The sequence below is a fragment of the Lagopus leucura genome, unplaced genomic scaffold (genome assembly GCF_019238085.1).
Source record: "Lagopus leucura isolate 7727_CA_CO unplaced genomic scaffold, USGS_WTPT01 Super-Scaffold_100008, whole genome shotgun sequence".
NCBI lineage: Eukaryota > Metazoa > Chordata > Aves > Galliformes > Phasianidae > Lagopus > Lagopus leucura.
Window position 1 is genome coordinate 12839399 of NW_024962265.1, and position 19184 is coordinate 12858582.

Genomic DNA, 19184 nt, shown 5'->3' on the forward strand with positions numbered 1-19184 from the left:
CTGGGCACATCTCCAGCACAACCTCTCAGTGCCGGCCATCCATCTGTGCTCTGTACGTCAGCCCCAGGGAGGAGAAGGGGCAGCCCTGCAACACACACCGCTTCTGCTCTGCAAAGACAAATGATGACAGAACTCACCTGTTTCTTACAAACATATAAATTATTTTATTTACAAAGCCATGTTACAAAAAAAAAAAAAAATAATAATAATAATAAAGCAAAAAAACAAAAATACAATCGCTCACTAGAGAATATCTCCAGGCCCGGTGTTGAACCATGGCAGTATCAATCAGATACATGTTTGTTCTGGTTTTCCTTTTTTAAACTGTAAGCCATAGAATTTACTATTTACACCTATTTTAGACATTTATTCCGCTTACAATTATCACAAGCATGGAATGGATTCTATCTGATACTGCTAATACATAAAGGTGCAGGACAAAGAATGAAAATACTTAGTGTTACAAAATATGGATTGTAGAAAAGAAATTGGCTGTACAAGTATGGCATTTCTTTCTTAGAATGATTGGACATGCTTTCTTCAAAAGTCTTCTGGAAAAGGTTCTAAAATCTGTAGTAGGAAAGCACAATATAGCAGGTGCAAATTCATTTCTGTGCAACAACAGTTATTTAATATACCCCATGACTGACCAGCTATGCAAAACCCACAGAGTTTTGTTAAAGTGCCATGGGTCGACAGCATAACAAAATATAAGGTGTAAATAGAAAAATTTCTTTTTTTCTTCTTTTTTTTAAAACAATAGTTCACTGAGAATCAGCAATAATAGAATATGCTGTATAAACTATTCTCTACAAAGGTCGATCAGCACTATTTACAATTGTTACATCGATACAAAAGAAGGCATACAAGTTATCCAAGTCGCTTTTTATGGCTGACGGGCCTATGCATTGCGTATGTCAACAACCAAAGCTTCTGAGCCTCTATTGCTGGAAACAAACCACGAGATTTTCAGGCAAAGGGTAACAAAAAGAACTACCGAGTGAATGCTACACTAATAATGCATTATAGGCTGGTCCAGTTTATATCCATTTTATTCAAATGTTTACTTCCATTTCACTTCTCAGGCTGAAATTTTCAATACTCGTAATTAAATAATGATTACTTGACGATGAAAGACTGTGGGATTTTACTTGGTGCTTCACTTCCCCCAATGTTGCCAGGTGTAAGCCGCATGAAACGGAACAAGTCAGCAGCATTCAGAGGACAGGCTCCATATTGCAGCTTTCCAATCCCAAGAGGCGTGGAAGGAGCTGAAGCCTCTGAGCACCAGCACGGCGCTCCTCCACCCCTGCTGAGCGCTGCTCCTCAGAAGCCACCTCTGCACCTCAGCACCGCTCCTTCCCTCAACAACCAGAAACAGCCGCTCGTTGATTACAGAGGATGATTTGTTACTGAGACTGATAAACTCCTGCGGTTTTATAACTCAAAATAAATTAAAAAAAAAAAAAAAAATCAACATAGTACTGCTCCTAAAACTGAACGAGACCAAAATTGTGCAAAAATAACAAAGATATGTACACATTTTTCAGTCTGAAGAAATGTACAATAAAAACATAATTCAAAGAACATTTTAAAAATATAAACATTGCTTCAACTTTCCTAAGTTTCATACTGTTTCTGAAACTATACGGTCAGTTAGCTCTGAAGTATAGCAAAACATAAATTATTACAAAATTAACACTATAAAAATTTATTTTAAGAATATTTCTAAACTTTTTTTTCCAAAGGGTCTAGCCTTGCTTATAATTGCTTAAACATTTTTAGTCTTAAAATTTACCTTAAGCCTTCTTTTTTTAAAAAAGAAAGTAGTAATAATCTCCCTATTTGCAGTCTCTCGCCTTTCCCCAAGATGTAAATAAACCAGCATATAAGTGCACTTTTAACACTGTAGAAATAAAAATCAACTCCTCCGTACTATTGTTCCAGTACCTAGCATTGGTTTCCTGATTATAAAATCTGTATTTTATTAAAAAATTATTCAGTAATCCTATAAGAAACACTGTCAGTGCAATTCTATTAACGCAAGCCAATCTGCTCAACGCCTGTCCTCGCACACTCAAGCTGTTTACTGAGGTTATCAAGTTCTGTTATCTTAAGGGTCTAGAATTCCTCCCAGGGGATTTCGTGTGTCGAACCTTTGATAACATCCATTACAGTTTGGTGCAGAAATCCTCTGCGCTTCGATCGATCCCGGAAGATGCCGAACACTCAGAGTTCCCACTGAAATCACTAAATGCTGTAGGTAGAGAGCACCAGGCAGGGTTAATCCCTAAGGCTGCAGTGCCCCAGCTGTTTGCGAGTCGCAAAGAAATGCACTCAATATTTATCCGCGGGACAAGCTGAAATACAGAATTACTGTAATTTTTACTCTATGAAACAATTTGGAGATCCTTTAAACAAATTCAAATCGCGGTCTTTTTGATTTCCTTTGTTTTTGGAATGTCCACCGTATTCTGGTAAGGAAACAAAGGGAGCATTGCAACGCTAACAGCTTGAAAAGGCATGAAACATAACCAAGCAGAACGCACAGATCAGTGGCAAATACAAAGTGAAAAACTGAACAAATCACCATTACAGTTTTCTGTAAATTTGATTCTCTTTAAAACCACAAATTCATAAAAGGTTAAATCCATCTGCAGGTCATAGAAAAGAAAAACCCTGTGGAGTAGGGCTGCTGAGAGCTAGAGATTATAGGCTGGTTCCTGTTCCGTGTTATGGAAGAGTCCTTATTCTACCAGTCCGGTTTGATGTCTTCTAGAAGAGAAACCAAGTTCAGATTCAGAAAACATCTTTCGGTACATAATGCTTTAACAACATCTGCATCCGAGAGAACTCAGACCAGGAACTTACTTCACGTCCACCCCTATTTACTGACTACATTACCGACTTCTAAGAACTGCTTTGTGTAAACTGGGCATTTGCTTTTGAGACTATCTGATTTTAGAAAGCTTTAGTGAATCTTACGTTCATTAACTCAGTGTATCAGTAGAAATAAGAACAGCAATCAGACAGTAACTTTGAAGAATCATTCTTTCTGCACAGCACATTTTCATGCCTTAGGAAGCCCCATCCAGCACACACTGGCATCTTCCCTTCATAGAAACAGGTAGGTACACAGTACTTATAAACCACTGCATACTGAGATCTATGATCTACTTAAAAGCACTATGAAGAAAAAAACATTGATTAGTTACAGACCTAGAAGGACAAAATCCAGACAAAACAAGCCTTAAACATACATATAGTATCTACAGGCACAAAGAATTTGACTGTAAAACTATAATTCCATTCACATTTACTAAAAATGATGAAGATTTTGTAAGGAAAAGTAGTGCTTTCTATTACAGCAACAACAGCTGGAAAACCAGGCGCACCTTTATGTACACAAGCTCCTGTTCAGTTCTCAATTAGATGCAAGAAAGTTCAAAGTAAACACAAATTGAGAACAACCCGTGTGAGCTGAACTCACTGAGTTCAGGCCCAGCAGGCATGGAGTGCCACCGGTCCCACACAGCAGCACTGAGAACACCACACCACTTCTGCCTGCTTCCCAGGTCTGCACTCAGGAAGGTCTGCCTGTGTTTTTCCAGCTGTAAAACTCCGTGCAGTAACTGACGTTCTCTCTGCCTACTGACATTGCATCACTTGGACTCTGATTATCGTGGTTACATCAGCACTAATATTAAAAGCAAAAGAGCTCAGGCTCTCTCTCAGGCCCCAACGGTACACTGACTGCCAAAGAATACATTTGCAGATCCACTTATGTTACCTAATTAATAACACTTTTTATAAAGAAGTAGTACAGCTCAGCTTCAGACTAGAATTTTATTTAGAGGCTATTCCTTCACCAGACTGGAGAACCAAAGCTGTCAGCAAAGCAGCTCCGATGCGGCAGTGGGAAGCAATCATGGCTCCAAGCACTAACATCCTGTGTCAGAGTTAACACAGAAAAAAACCCCCAAACAGGAACAATACGTTTCATGAAGCTTAACAGATCCTCATTTTCCTTTGTGTTTGTATTCTGAACTTCGTGCTCAGCTACTAAGCTGCCAGAAATGTATTTTTAACACCAGTCTGCAGAGCTTAGAACAAGCAAACACTTCTATTTTTGATAAAGTCATGGAAACAGGCAGCTGAAAAGCTTACCGGTAGCCTCTGTTTGTATATAGCTGCCACAAAATTAATGTGTTGCCCAGTAAGGTTTTCCCTGCGGGATCCGGGCAACAGATTCCAGCACTGTGCGCCTGGGCAGTGTGCATTTTGTACTCATGCAGGAGCACAGGGCTAAAACAAAACCAGCTCCACACTTCAGCTGAGCTTTATCCCACGTTTGTCACCGGTAGCTGGATGAAAGTGTCTCACACAGCAGCTTGCCAGTCCCTACGAATGCTGTGGTACAAAGATACCTTCCACTTACTTCTCTTCAGTGCAGTGCTGTCACACGTACACTCCTTTGCATTCAGTACCAAGGGTGCAAGGGGTGGAACTGCTTTACCTTTTGACAGTTCATCATGACTCAGAACATGTTTTAGTGGTGAGACTGCTGTGGGTTATCACCACCACAATAATTACTTTTCTTGTGCTGCACCTGCAGAGCAGAAACTAAGCAGCATAACCATCTGGAACAACTACGCTGTGGTGTACTCACAATGCACATGGGATTCTAAAATGCTGACTGGTCAAACAGAGAAATGAGCTGGCATTTCTGTTTACCTGTGGTTACATCTTGCTGAGGTGGAAACCTTTTCCAAAACGAGGATCCTGATAATTCTTGATAGATGACTCAATTTGGAGAGCCAAACACAAAAGAGCTGACCTTCAGAATTTACTACAATTACCTGACCAGCAGTCTGTGTGATAAACAGGCCTGGTGGGAGCACTAAGGATTTCTCAAGTCTGAGAAGAATGCAGGCTACACTTTCAGATTAGTTTCTGTGAACAGTCAAGTCCTCTGCCTTCCCCATCCTGTTTCTGCCTTCCCTTTGCTGATTTTCATTTCTGTCTCTTTTTAAACACTGTCCTTTCTGTGCCAGCCTGGGACTCTGTTGTGCCATCCAACCCAGCAGGGGAAGCGGGATGGAAAACACACGCTAGCTTAGCTGGATCCTGCAGAGACACGTTGCTGCTGCTGCTGCTTTTTTATCACCAAAGCAACAGCTAGTGGGCATCGGATAAGCCAATGTGAAGCGTATTATAGGTGGTGGAAAACAAGCAAAGAACTTGTTATTCATAAATCTCAGAGGGAAAAATAGCTGGAAAAACACTAAGCGAGGGGAAAAAAACCTAATATTAGTTCACTGAAAGAAAGCTTCTGTAAATAATTGCATTTATAAAGAAAACGTATTTTAAGGCTTTGCAACAGAAAATATTTAATCACCACTTACAAACTATTTAAGTGCACTTTTAAAAAAACAACTTACTTGTCTGTTGTGTACTGGGTTTGATGTACTCGAAGGACTGGATTGTGACAAAGCTACACTGCTATTTTTTCCAATCTGAAAGACATTAATTGAGCAGCATTGAGAGACATATTTGTCAGTTGAATGCAGACGCTGGTAATGGCTTTCCTTTTCCTGAGCAAAGTGGCACTAATTGATTTGCATTTGGAACACAGGTATTTTGCTATTACAAAAAAAAAAAAACTTCTTCAGAGTCATAATTATCTCTTAGAGCCATCAACTCTGAAGGCACGTCAATACTACCAGAGATTAGAAAACAACATTAAGAAATGCTTTCTGGAGGAATTCAGGTTGTAAAATCCCACCTCTGTGGCCAGGAGCACTGGTTTGTGTGCTCATCACACTCGCTTTGTCAGCAGGCCAGCAATTGACAGCACAGTGAGCCTCCTCCCACAGCCCCTGCCCTCTCCTTGGGGCGCATGGCTTTAGAGCAGAGCAGCTGGCTGAGCACCACAGCACGCCCTGCCTTACTGCATCTTCTTCCACGTGGCCTTTGTTTAGCATTGCTCAAAGAAGCACATATTAACCAGCAGAATCAAACTTCAGAGGTTTCAACATGCGATTGTCCCACATTACTGGATCACAGAATTTGGGAATAAGTGCACATTATTAGTACGTGTACATACATTTTGGAAGTGCTTAAATAAAATACTGCAAAATTCCATCTGTGTACTTAAATCCTTGAAAGATTACAGCACTCTGGAGGAGCAGTTTGTTTTAGAACTTTTTGTAGCACCCCATAAACACATGGTGGATATTTCTGTTGCTGCACAAGAGGGAAGAGAGCTACTGAATCAAAGGGGTTATGAGACCAACCAAAAGTGACCAGGGACACCTGCTCACAATGGGCAAGTGACCAGATATGAGCAGTTATCCACATCAGTGATGGACTTGAAGTAATGGCAACTTTAATCACCTGACAAAGAGGTAACAAGGATCCATCATCTGAACGCAGTGAGAAATGCAGCTGCAAGTTTCTCACTGAATAGACAGGACTCAGGCAGTGGCCAGCAGAGTTTTCATCAACATCAGTTTTCTCCTTCCCTTCTGCAGCATCATTTGTTATTTCCCATTTCATACATAGACTGAAGAGCAGCCTACAGCTCCCTGTACGCACCTTCCCCACCTCACAACGACTGCTCAGCACAGTTTTCTCTGTTCACTCCCTACCCCGAAGAAATGGGCAGTGCTTTTGCATACAGCTGACTCCTATAGCACTTCCAAACAATGGCACAAAGGCTGAAGGGGCAGCCCCTGCCTGCTCACCCAGCTCCCCCTCAGCCAGTTCTGAATGTCACAGCTCTTCTTCTCTAGATAGCAATGCATCCCATTCAGCTTTTCTTCAATACGCAAATCTTGAACAGATACGCAGCCCTGTAAAATTTTTCCTAGCTGTTCCGAACACTATGGCAAACTTCCAGACCTATATCCACCATGACAATATTCATAAAATCCTTGCCCAATACAGAGCAAATACATAGAATGGAACCAGAGAATGGCCTGGGTTGAGAAGAAGCACAATGCTCATCTAGTTTCAATCCCCCTGCTATGTGCAGGTCGCCAACCACCAGACCGGGCTGCCCAGAGCCACATCCTGCCTGGCCTTGAATGCCTCCAGGGATGGGGCATCCACAACCCTGGGCAACCTGTTCCTGTGTGTGAAAAACTTCCTCCTAATATCTCACCTAAACCTCCCCTGTCTCAGTTTAAAACCATCCCCTTGTCCAGTCACTATCCACCCTGGTAAACAGCCACTGCCCCTCCTGTTTATATGCTCCCTTCAAGTACTGGAAGGCCGCAATGAGGTCTCCTGGGAGCCTTCTGTTTTCCAAACTGAACAGGCCCAGTTCCCTCAACCTTTCCTCACAGGAGAGGTGCTCCATTCTTTCAATGAGAAAAACACTCACTGAGAAACAGTCTTGCAGAGGTCTTGGAATCATGTGGAGAACACAACCCACCTCCCCAGAGCTGCCCACTGCGCTGCCCAATGAAGGGCTGAGTGCTGCCGGCTGCTGCTGGGCTGCGCTGCTCAGCAGAAGGGCTGTGTGAGGGCTGAGCTGCTGCAGGCCGCTGTGAGGAGAGCAAAGACGGCGCCATCTGTGCCGGGGCTCGGTGCTGCACACACCTGAGGCCACAGCTCTCATCCCTTCTTTCTTTTAAAAATAAACTCTACTACAAAGCTAAGCACTTAGCATTTTCAGTTACTACTGATCAAGGAGACCTGAGTCAAATTAGAAAAAAAGAAGTCCAGGGCTTATCAGCAGTCACTTGAGCTTCTTCCTGCATTCGTATTTCTTTAATTTAATTTTCCTTATTACATCAGGGAGCAGGAACAAGATTTTAAGTAGCGCCGTATTTTTTGTGGAATTTTTACTGCAATTGCACTTCTAGCGCACAGCAAGCCAAAACAACACAGCTTAAAGCTGACTGCAAGTGCTACATCCTCTAGAGTTTTAGTACTCCCACACACGGGACATAATATACTAAGACCCACGTACTTAAGGGGGTGCAAATGTCGTTTGTTTATGGCACAAACAAACAGCAGGAATTCAGCATCCTTGACACAAAGCTGTGAGCCAGACACCTGAAACTGTCAGCTTCACCTCACTGCTGTACTGGACAGCCAGCGCAGCTCCAAGGACAGCTACGTGAGCAGCAACGGATGACTTCTACATGTACATACATATATGCATACGTACACATACATGTCTACTGTTCATCATCACACACATCTAACATTTTCCTTAAGGGAAAACTATAGCGTGAATTAACAACATATTAACAAAGGCCTCTGACTCATCCTTGATGGGTTTTTATTGCCATTACAGTGTGAGTTGCTGAAATATATCCCACACTGGCACAGGAATGTCCCACAGGCACACATCCAATCACTAAGAGACTCAGAATGTGAACATAAGACCTCTTTATACACGCATGTATCTCACAAGCCTACATGCATCACACGTATTTGTAAGACTTCTCCGGACTACAACAGCTACAGATACTTTACGCAATGTGAAAAGACGATGCAATCCATTTTCTCCTGCCAGTATTTGCACCAAAGTAACAGCCTGTACTTACTTTTTCTTCCCATTTGAGATATTGTATCTCAGGGTAAGTTCCACGTTTTAGGCACACACGTATTTCAAACATCAGATGTGTGACTGAACAATGAATTTACAGCATTCTCCAATGATTTCAGTGACTTAAAGATTAATTCTGATTGCAAGACACATTTAAAATGATAAAGGGCTTTATAAAAGGATTTAAGCAGAAAGACAATACTGTAGTCTGTTTTTAAATGCCACTTCAATAATCTCAGCTGCACCTCTACTGGAAGCAGGAAGGAGAAAACAGACATCTTAAGCCATCCTGAGGCCTTCGTTCTGCCTGTTACACCGCATTTAGCATTTCTTCATTCCCTCCTTCCACTCCCACTGCTGCCTGCTGTCACCCATGGACTGCCTTGCCCTGGACACTACCCTCTCCATTTCTTAATTCCACTTCATGCACAACATCCTTGCGAAAGAAGAGTTTCACAATAGCTCAGAAACAAACCAACCTGTCCTAAGCTACTTTCTCTGGATTTTCTGACATTGTTCTCCGTGCTTCTGACACCCAGAGGCCAGTGCAAGCTTTGTTTTCTGTGCACAGCATTGCACTGGACACAGTGGCAGAATTAACCAGAAGATCATACTAAAGATAGCACTGCCAGCTTTTTCAGCAAAATTTAACATGTACTGTTGTCCATACACAGAATCACTGAAAGAAAAGCCAAAGTTCTACTGCTAGTGATGAGGAAGAAACCTTATCTGCTGCAGCAACTTCGATATTCTGAAGGTGTTCACACTAAAAGATAAGCAAGTGTCAATTAAAGGTGATCTGGTTAAGATCTTAATTTCTTGATTCTCCTGGTTTCAAACAGGAAACAGCATCTGAAGTCACGTGTCCCAGGCCTCCCCCACAGGAAAAGGCAAAACGTAAGCACTCTACATAAATGGAATGAGGTTTAACATTAACATTAAACAACGAATCAGCAACAAATATGGGAAAAAAAGAAATGCTGACTCTTATCTCCCAGCTTTAATGACATACAATTTATTTCAGAGAGATGAGAATTAAGATTGAAAATTGATTTCTAAAAATTACTGATCCATTCTTGACATTTAGTTTCATTTTCAAATTTACAAATGACTATTTTATTAATTGAATAAAAATTCTCATTAAAATATTTCAGGAGAGTAAAAAACCCCTTTCCTCCCTCCTCTGCCCCCCTCGGCATGTCCCTATGATTTGTACAAAATAAATACAAATACATTTCTGTATGAACACAGAAAATCAGCTGTTTGATGAAAAACAACCCAAAGCAAACACTGCATTTTCTTGTTCATAATGCATGAACTACTTTGAGTAAGTCAAACATGACCTGCAAAAAAATAACCGGAAGGGTCCCTTACCTGCCGAGAGATGGAGCTGCTTGTTGGGTCTGGCACCGCAGAAATAAGGTTGGCAGTGCTCTTTCTATGAACACTATTCATACCAGGCATTTTAGTGATTTTACAGGCTTTGCTACTAGAACTAGAGTTTTTACGTTTTTTTCCTTCTGATTTGTCGAAAGAAAGGGGTAGAGAAGACACTGCATTATGTGCTCCCAGGGAGTGGTCCCCTGAATGGTGCACAAGAGAAGGTACAGACAGATTAGAAGAGTCAATACTGCTTACTACCATGCTCATGTGTTTCACTGAGTCTGTTGAACTACTTGATAATGAAGTCCGTCCTGAGGGCTCCAATTTGGCACTGAGTGGGCTTGTTCCATTGTTTGTATTGTGCACAGACATACTGTTATAGGAAGATGTGGCCTGATAGGAGTTCAAAGTCGAACTGGTGTTCAGGACACAGTTCTTTTTGTGGGACCCTGAAAATGAAGACGAGGAAGATGTCTGCAAAGATAACGAGGATGATGATGACTGCGGCTTTTTCTTTTTGTTACTTGAAGACTCGTCGCTACGAGATGACAAGTCTTTTACTTTTGAGGATTTGCTGGTTTTTGTTTTGGATGGCTTGTGGGATGGGGAAGGGATGACTGCTGGCACTGGTGACACAGCTGATGGCGCCTTGAAGGTCGAGTCCATGATGCTTAGGCTTGCAGCCACATGAGGAAAAGCTGTAGTGTGTGACATAATGGAATTTGTATCCGATGTCGTCACAAAGGCTGCATTTGATAACATGGCTGATGTCATTATGTAAGAAGAAGTGATTCTTGAGCTGATAGGTGTTGACGGAATATATACTGCACTGGGGTTGCTGAAAGGTTGTAAGACGGACGCTGGAAAGGGAGTGGAGACGTGTGCTGCTGGAGAAGGCATTGGGCTGTCTGCCGCAGGAGGGATTTTCCTACACGGGAAAGAATAAAAGAGAGTTAGATGCATTAAAAACTTCCATGTGAACAATACGGATAAGAGAAGATTCCTGGAAAAGGCCAACTTATTAAAAAAAGAAAAGAAAAGGCAGATCTGATTCATTGTAGTTTTGCTTCCTATTCTGCCAACCAGACATATTTTAATATGCACAACTTGAAATAAGTTGCACATTCTATAGCAGCTTACTTTCACTCCTGATTTTTTTCTTTATAAACTTCAAAAGCCTGTCACAAAGCTCGTGTGTTTTGATGTTCTAAGAATTCAGGAAAACAGCAAATTGTGTTTTCCTAAAAATGCATGTTCAGATGAGGGACACTCTTTCCATGAAGGCACTGGAGATGTAACAGAAGAAGTTTAGGTGAAGATCTATGCAGTGCAATGTTTTGTGCATGGAACATCACCACTGAACTGTGCAGTTCCACTATTAAACCAGAGCTGAGCTTCTGCACACATGTCCCACGTAGCAATTACATATATGGTGTTACAATTAACCACCTTCTTACAAATTTTATCTCATTTTTTTATTCTACTTTACAAAAAAAAAAAAAAAAAAAAGGAAGGGCAGAGCAAGGGCAAGGGGTCTGAAATGTCTGACGGTGGAGTCTACAAACATACTAAACAATATGCTTCATTCACTGCATGAGTTTTGCCTAAAAGTTCAAGCTGTAGAACAGTTTCAGAATTAGCCTGAGCGCAGGTCAGACCTGTGAGGGCAGTAAATGAGTCAGTTTTGGGGACTGTGAATTACTTATCACCGAGCTTAAAGAGGAAAAGGAGTAACGGGTCAATGGCTCATCCTTGCCTCAATGCAGTACCATTCCCAAGAGCTCATGTGGACAGGATTAACTAGTTAAGTCATTCATTTCATTGATACTGAAAGACTGACAGAACCTGAAACAATACTTGATAAACTGTATGACTAGCTGAATACTGAGAACAAAATTTAATGATATTACCTGTGAAATCAGTAGAATGTACTTAAGTTCCTTTCTATTCCACCACCAACAGTATATCATCTATTACGTTATCCAGTCCAATGTTAACAAAAAACAGTCTTCCATAATGTCTCTTGGAAAATTATCATGTGAGTTTTTCCTCATTATTTGGACTATTAATGCTATTCCTCTTTGTTAAGAACCCACAGAGCACCATAATTCTGCCCTTGTTAATCCCCAGTACTGACATCTCTTCAGTTTGTAAAGACTCACGCCTGCCCTCAGCTAAGTACAATAAAACAGCACAGGGTATGCTTTATGACAAAATTAATCCTCTGCTGTTTTACCATAAATCAAATCCTAATTAACCGGCTTCTCTCCTGGTATTCTTCCTGTAGAGACTCTCAGACAGAGCCCTGCTCATGACAGAAATGAGTAAGGGTTTGCACACGGACTGTGCTCTCAGAAGTAAGCAAAGTCCTACTGCCTGTGACTTCCTATGGGGCTATGAACAAAGCAATTATCAGGCCCATTCCTCAGTCTACTATTAAAGAAAAGCCAATAACTCTTACCCACCTTTGTAAAATACACTGAGAACTAGGGGTAAAAAGCACTCTGTAGATGTTGTTATTGCTCTCAAAATATGGCCTTGCGTCCCTTTTACCATTTGGCTCAGCTGGATGAGCCACAGCTAGGGCTGGACTAGCTCCACTACAACATAACAGCTTTATGCACAGCTCTGCTTGGGGAAGACAGGAAAGGATCAGTCCAAAGGACGGAGGACAACAGTGGGATACAAAAAGGATTAAGTGGTCAGGTTCCTGTGTTACACAGACAACTAAGTACGGATGGAATCCATTCAAATATTAGAGGCTGCATTAAGAGCTAGAATTTGGGAAAACATTTACAATTGGATTTAGTGGGAGCAGGACAAGACCTGTTTATTTCTTGTATCACACAACTACTGCAGAAGTTATTTGAGCTTTTCATGAAAGGAATGATACTTGGTGTCACTTCCTCAGATGCCTGAATGTCTTTTCGCCTGACATACAAAGCCAACAGATAACAAGTTTTACTTCTCCTATTTATAGAAACAAAATTAGTTTTATTTGTAGGAGGTGGCAGACAGTGGTTAACAGCCAAAATTGCTGAGTAAAAGAAAGGAACCCGTTCTGGACCAAGTGCGATCTGTCTCTAAACAGATGCAAGTGGCCATTCTATGGCAAATCCACCCATTTCCAAATGATGTCTCCAAGTACAGCAGCACTGTTATCACCCAGTTACCAGGTCAGTCAGACAAGCCATGGTTCAGTACTTCAATAATTTATATAAATAAAAATCAGACCTTGTTTATGTAATGGCTGGCATCCAATGAATATAATACAGTCCTGATAATAAACAGCGACGACATGAAACACTGCACTTTAGAGCAATTGCACTGAAAGAAGAATGCATGTTCCATTGCAGAATTAAAAAAAAAATAATAATCACATCTTCAGATCCCACGAGCCTTTTCAAAATATATATTAAAAAAAAAAATCTTTGTGTAGTGCAGTCTGTTTTCATTTTTCTATGTAACCTAAGCACACAGTGATTGCAACCTGCATACATCACACAGAGGTGCTTCAATGCGGAGTCAAAAACAGAAAATTAAGACATCTAATGCTGGTGAGTCTTGAAGGCACTGTGGACTAAAAATTTCCACATTCCTTTACACATTAGCAAATATGAGGATTGCTCTGAAAGTAATGCCTTCTATTTTATTATGCTGGCCCATGACGTCAGAGGCAGATGTTGGTGGTATGACAGCAGAGGCTGAACCTTCCCACCAATATCCCATTATGTTTTGTTGCCGTGTGACAGATGGCAGCAGAGAGGCAGTCTGACAGAATGGGGTCTGACATGGAAGTGAGGATGAAGCAAAGGTGTGTAACATGGAAAAAATGGCACCCATTGACATTCACTGACACTTGTTGAATGCCGATGGAGACCAACTAGTGGATATGAGCACAGTGAGGCATTGAGTGGTGTGTTTCAGCAGTGGCAACAGTGATGTGAAGGACAAGCCCCATTTCAGATGGTTGGTGCACAGCTGTCACGCCATGAAATGAAACGTGTCTCCATCAGCTCATCCATGCAACTTGGCAAATGGTGATGACTATGAAAAACAGTGCTCTATAGCTGAGAATTTGCTCTACCAAATGGTGTTCCTGTGCTTTTGGTATGTTGTACTTTCCATGGAAATAAACAGGAGGCATTACTTTAAGAGCGACCTATGTATATACTGATGTTCTTACCACACAACACAAGTTTCACTGAGAAAAGTCTGAATGGTGATAAGGCTGTGTGACACAGATATAAAAGTCCAGGCCAAATCCAACCTGTGTTATAAAACTGCATGATATCAAGACATACCTCCAAGCCCAGAGAACACCAAGCTCTCATGCACTTAAATGTTAGCAGAGCTACTGAATTATTCCCCCATCCCAAGACTGGAGGGACTACAGAAAAGTTCTAAATCTGGCAGAACCACACATCAGAAAAGGTGATTGCACTCTCGTGCTGCATATTCCTCAGTGGAAAAGAAATCTTGTATTTGTATTACAGGCATGACTTAACACAAAGGTAATGTCAAAAACAAATCCCATGGAGCGTTTCATTTAGTAGTTATACAGAATTAAAGATGTTGAGCTATGCCCATGTGTAAAACTCCCACTTACTTCCACATCTGTGAATTCAAGTGTTTTTCTACCATGGAGTTTAGTGCGAATCGAAAATGGTCCCATCTTCTGTCAAAGACATAGTACCCTCTTCCCATTAAGCGACTACCATACGAACAGAACTGAAAGAAAAGATCGTTCAATGTTATTAAAAAAGTTTCTATGCTATAAAAGAATGACCATTTATTGATCCTGCTACATCTTTGCAATTTGTATAGCAAAATAGCTTTAAAGGGATATTTCTCTCTATTGCAGCATAAATACTTTTTTTCATGATGTATGAAATACACACGTAACATTTCTGCCTAAAGTATACTTTGTACTCTGCTAACAATTCAGTTTACTGTCGGGTATCTACCTATGTGTCACAGGGAAGGAATACAAATGCCAAGCTACTATTAAAGAAGCAGTTCTGGCTAATAACATTGGGGTCTGACAAAATTTCTCCTTTTCTCTAAGGAATACGGAAAATGTCACAGTTATCACACTTTATTCTGCGTAAGGAAAACACATAAATGAAGTCTTCACTGATTTTACTCCTTGGCTTGATCTTTGTGAGAAAGAGCTGCTCAGGCGTTGGCGAGTTCTCCCATTGTTTCTTCCCATTGTTTGTACAGTGTGAACAAATTCATACTGCAAATTCAGTGACACAAGGTTCTCTGACTTACAATAAAGTTTGCTAGTAGCATGGGAGAAAGACAAAAACAGCTGCCAGAGAAACACATTCTCAAGCCACTGCCAGAGCAGATGGGCTATGCTGTGCTCTACTTTCCATTTTTAGATGAATGAAGCAATAGCTCCTATGTCCACATACACTCACATAAATGATATTTAATTACTGCTTCATAGCATGCTACAAAGATCAACGAGTACCATAATAGCTCTTCACTGCCATATGATTTTTAGAGCTATAACCAATTGCAAGGTAGTTTCATAAGAACAATGTATGACAACAAATTGTCTGTTCACGTCACATTTCAAACACTGCAACTGCACAGTTTAGCAGAACTACACTTCTCAGACTACTGAGAAAAAAACTAAAAGGAGAACTTTATTTTCTACTCCTTATCCCATCCCACACCCCGGCAATGTTTAACTATCATATGCAATGACCAGTCTTCTCCTCCTACCTGCTCCCATTCAAACCATAGTTTTCTGCCAAATGTAATACAGACTCAGAATAGTTTCCCATTCCTTACATTTTTACCAAAGCATGTTTCTTTCCTCCCCTCTTTAATTTCTTAAGAGTAACAGCAAGGCATGCCAGCGAGAGAGACATACCCCAAGAGGTCTGGGATGGTGTCCAGAAAAATGACAGTCTAATTTCTCAGATTCTTCAGCTCCATCCACTTCTCCTTCATCACTGGACAATCTACTAGTTAAATCTCCTCCCATGGAAGGCAGTGGCAGTTCTGGTACATACCCACTGTGGTTTGAAGAACTGTTGCTGTTTATGCTATTGGCAGATGATGGTCTAGAAAGAGAATATACATTTAAATTACCAGCATTCAACAGCCCTGCAAAGGTACCTGCCTGAGTCAAGCCTTGAAGTAAATTATGCCAGAAACGATCATGGGAAGAAGGACAGTAAAGGATAAAGAACAGCTAACATTTGGTCTTGCAAGAATATAACAGTTATCACCAAGTTGACATTAACAGAAGTATCTTTGTATTGCCTGAAATGTTAAATCCACCAAAAAGTTCAGTTTAAGATCTCGACAGATGCAAAATATATTACATGTGCAAACAAAACTAGATGTGTAAAATCTTCCCACAAAGCACCATTACTCCACTACTTCGTTAATCCCAAGTGTCCAGTTATCACATTTATTTCTTACTGAAATGTGCATACTAAATACAACAAGAGTCTTTAGTTTACTCCCTCCACAGTCAGTTCAGTATGTGCAGTCACTGGGAGGACTCTGCAGAACATAGGGATGGCTGGACAAAATACCTGTGCTGAGCAAAACCAGAAAATGAAAAACAAGCTCTCCAAAACTAGCCTTCCTCATCCAGCGAATTTGGGCTACCAGCCACTAAAACTGTGGATAGTGCCCTCTCCTGAACTGAGCTGGGATTGTTAAAAAACGTCCACCAGCTGAAAATCACTGCTGCAGCTGTTGGCTGGTGCATGGGATAGATTGTGTGAGTGCTCCTCAGCCTTGAGGAAGAGGTGGCCCAGTCAGGCCAAGTCACTTTCAGGGCAACCAGCAAACATTGCTTGGGGGAGCAGGCAGCAGCCACATAACCTCTGCCAGCAGAGCTGTAGGCTGTATGCTGACTCACAGCAGGGAGCAAGGCTTTCCTCTGGCACGGCTGCTTGTAAAAACAGGAAAGATGACAGAACAGACACTGCAGGAGAAACAGAAGTATAAATCGTACCAACATGACATATGACCGCTAAAATCCTTCTCCTTGCATATGACTATCTTTTCTTTGCAATTTCTTCTGCTGCCACTGAACCACATTTCAGTTTTGTTTTTTTGACTGTAACACCTACTAAAACTAATGCCTGCCTGTCCCTCTACACTCCTCTGCACGTAAGCACTGTGTAAGGTCAGCCTTCTAATAGAAATTACACATAATTCTCATCAACTTTCCTATTCTTTCATTCATCCACAGCCCTGTGAGATTCACCTCTGCCACTGAGTGAAAAGCATTTCACTGTGACTTGATGAACACACAATAAAAAATGGAAATAGCTGTCTGTAGAACTGGAGATAAGACTCTGAAAGAGGGACTTCATATAGATGACCAAACATGAGTACCTAATTCTGACCAAGACTTCTGCAAAGACATGACATATGAAACAATGCCAACATGAACAGAACCAACCAGCCTAACTCTATCCACTCCAGAAAAAAACAGGAGTACCTAAAAACCCTCTCCGAAAGCAAAAAAGCCATACAAAACAAATGGGAAGTTTCCCAGAGGATAGAGTAGAATTCAGTAGCTACAATACTTCATAGTGGCTCTTCTAAAGGTACATTTTTGGAAGTTTATGTTGTCTTTCTGATTTTGTCCTTTCTAAGAAAAATTGCCACAGCGGTGAAAGACACACCATGGGCGGACTCAGATGGATGGGTTTAAGCTGCTTACACTGTCATCTACACGGAAGCACACCTTTCTTTAAGACATTCCACTGATGTAGTTGGTGACATTTCTGCATAAAACATTCCTATACAACTGTACAGAATTTTGCCAGCAGTATCTCAATTCATATAAGCAACTTTCACTTCCAAATGTGTCAGAATGACTCAGTTATAACCTTCCTCATTACTACCACCCATCTTAGCCAAAAAATGCTGTTAGTCTGAGCTTCAGAGCAGAGGACAGATACCACTCCTTACCCCAGTCCCAACCAGATCACAGACTACCATGGATGGGCTTACATTAATGTAAGAATATTCTACTTTATACTGCTAAGAGAAATCCTCATATGAAGGTATGTTTTATCATGCAATAGCCCAAACACTAAATGTTTATAAAATAAGCTGTATAAAGCACTAGCACTTTCTTACAGCAATTCTAGAATGCAACACTTCACGCTGGAGAACTGCTTACCTTGGAAGTACAGAATTTGGTGGTCTAGATTTTGCAGGAGATGTTACTTTAGATTCTTGTCCAGAGTTCACTGAAGATCCTGACAGAGAGTCTTGTGCTGGTGTGGGCTGGCTCTGATAGCTTTCCCTTGCCGATGGTGGATGCTCTTTGTCTTTTGTGACTTCTTTTTCCCTGGATCGAGCTTTGTGTTCAGCTAGAAGGATGTCAAACTGTTTTTTACGGCCTGGAACTGCTCGTCGATGATTAAGTGAATGAGTCTAAAAATAGGGTGGTTAAAAAGCATTTGTGTGTGCATGACATTGTTTATGAGTCCTCTATACTTCCGATACACCACAACTCTAAAAGATAAAAATCTACTTCAAGCAACTTCAGCCACAGTTATGGAAATAAAACTGCTACTCCATATTATATTTGATAATTTATGAGGTCATTTCTTAAGAAATTACTTTTGCAAGAATTTTCATAACAGAATCCATTGACTTACCTTTTCCAAGACAGAAAGTGTAATTCCAATAACTTTAAAATATTAAGAAGTAACGCCATTGCGGCTCTTAACTTACAAAGAAAAACTGATTTCAGTGGATTGAAAAATGTGAATACATTTTAAGCAAATGTAACCATCACCTCTACCATGAGGCACCAGCTACACATACAAATGGTCATTATAAACATCTTACGTTGGTGCTACTTTTTAACAAGACCCATCATTATCAGAAGAGCAGCCTCCAAATAATTTCTTACATGAAAATCATGTTAAATTTTTTACTCAAGTGACTATACTTCAGCATTTTTGCACATATGAGTTGAAAAGGGAGCACTAAAAATAACTTCTGTGCTTCTACGTGAAACATTAATGCTTTCTGCATAACAAAATGACAAGAAAAAAACATCTCTCTAGAAATATCAGCAGAATAATGCAGATGGCTCTGATTCAAAGAAACAGAATTACTCAAAAGAATTACCTGAAGACAGCATCTGAATACCATACCCATTGTCTGTAAGACAGGAGCAGGTATGACCTCTCAAACTACTGTGGTAGGATTTAAACTATAACAAAGCATCTGA

The 19184-nt window shown here is 40.8% G+C and overlaps 1 protein-coding gene across 4 annotated transcripts in view; it reads right to left on the reverse strand.

Moving 5' to 3' along the window:
• Positions 1–1034: 1034 nt before the first annotated feature.
• The window catches only part of ATXN7L1 (ataxin 7 like 1), a 109951-nt gene continuing 91801 nt past the window's right edge, over positions 1035–19184 (reverse strand). For 3 of the 4 annotated variants that reach the window (XM_042872465.1, XM_042872466.1, XM_042872467.1), the window contains 6 exons: positions 18120–18376; positions 15837–16029; positions 14556–14677; positions 9938–10874; positions 5442–5516; positions 1035–2257 (listed from right to left, as the gene is read on the reverse strand). In XM_042872465.1, the coding sequence (XP_042728399.1) occupies positions 2114–2257; positions 5442–5516; positions 9938–10874; positions 14556–14677; positions 15837–16029; positions 18120–18376 (1728 nt within the window). In that variant the 3' untranslated portion in view covers positions 1035–2113. Of the gene's footprint in view, positions 2776–5441; positions 5517–9937; positions 10875–14555; positions 14678–15836; positions 16030–18119; positions 18377–19184 lie in introns of all 4 variants that reach the window. The other variant, XM_042872468.1, reaches the window with a different exon arrangement.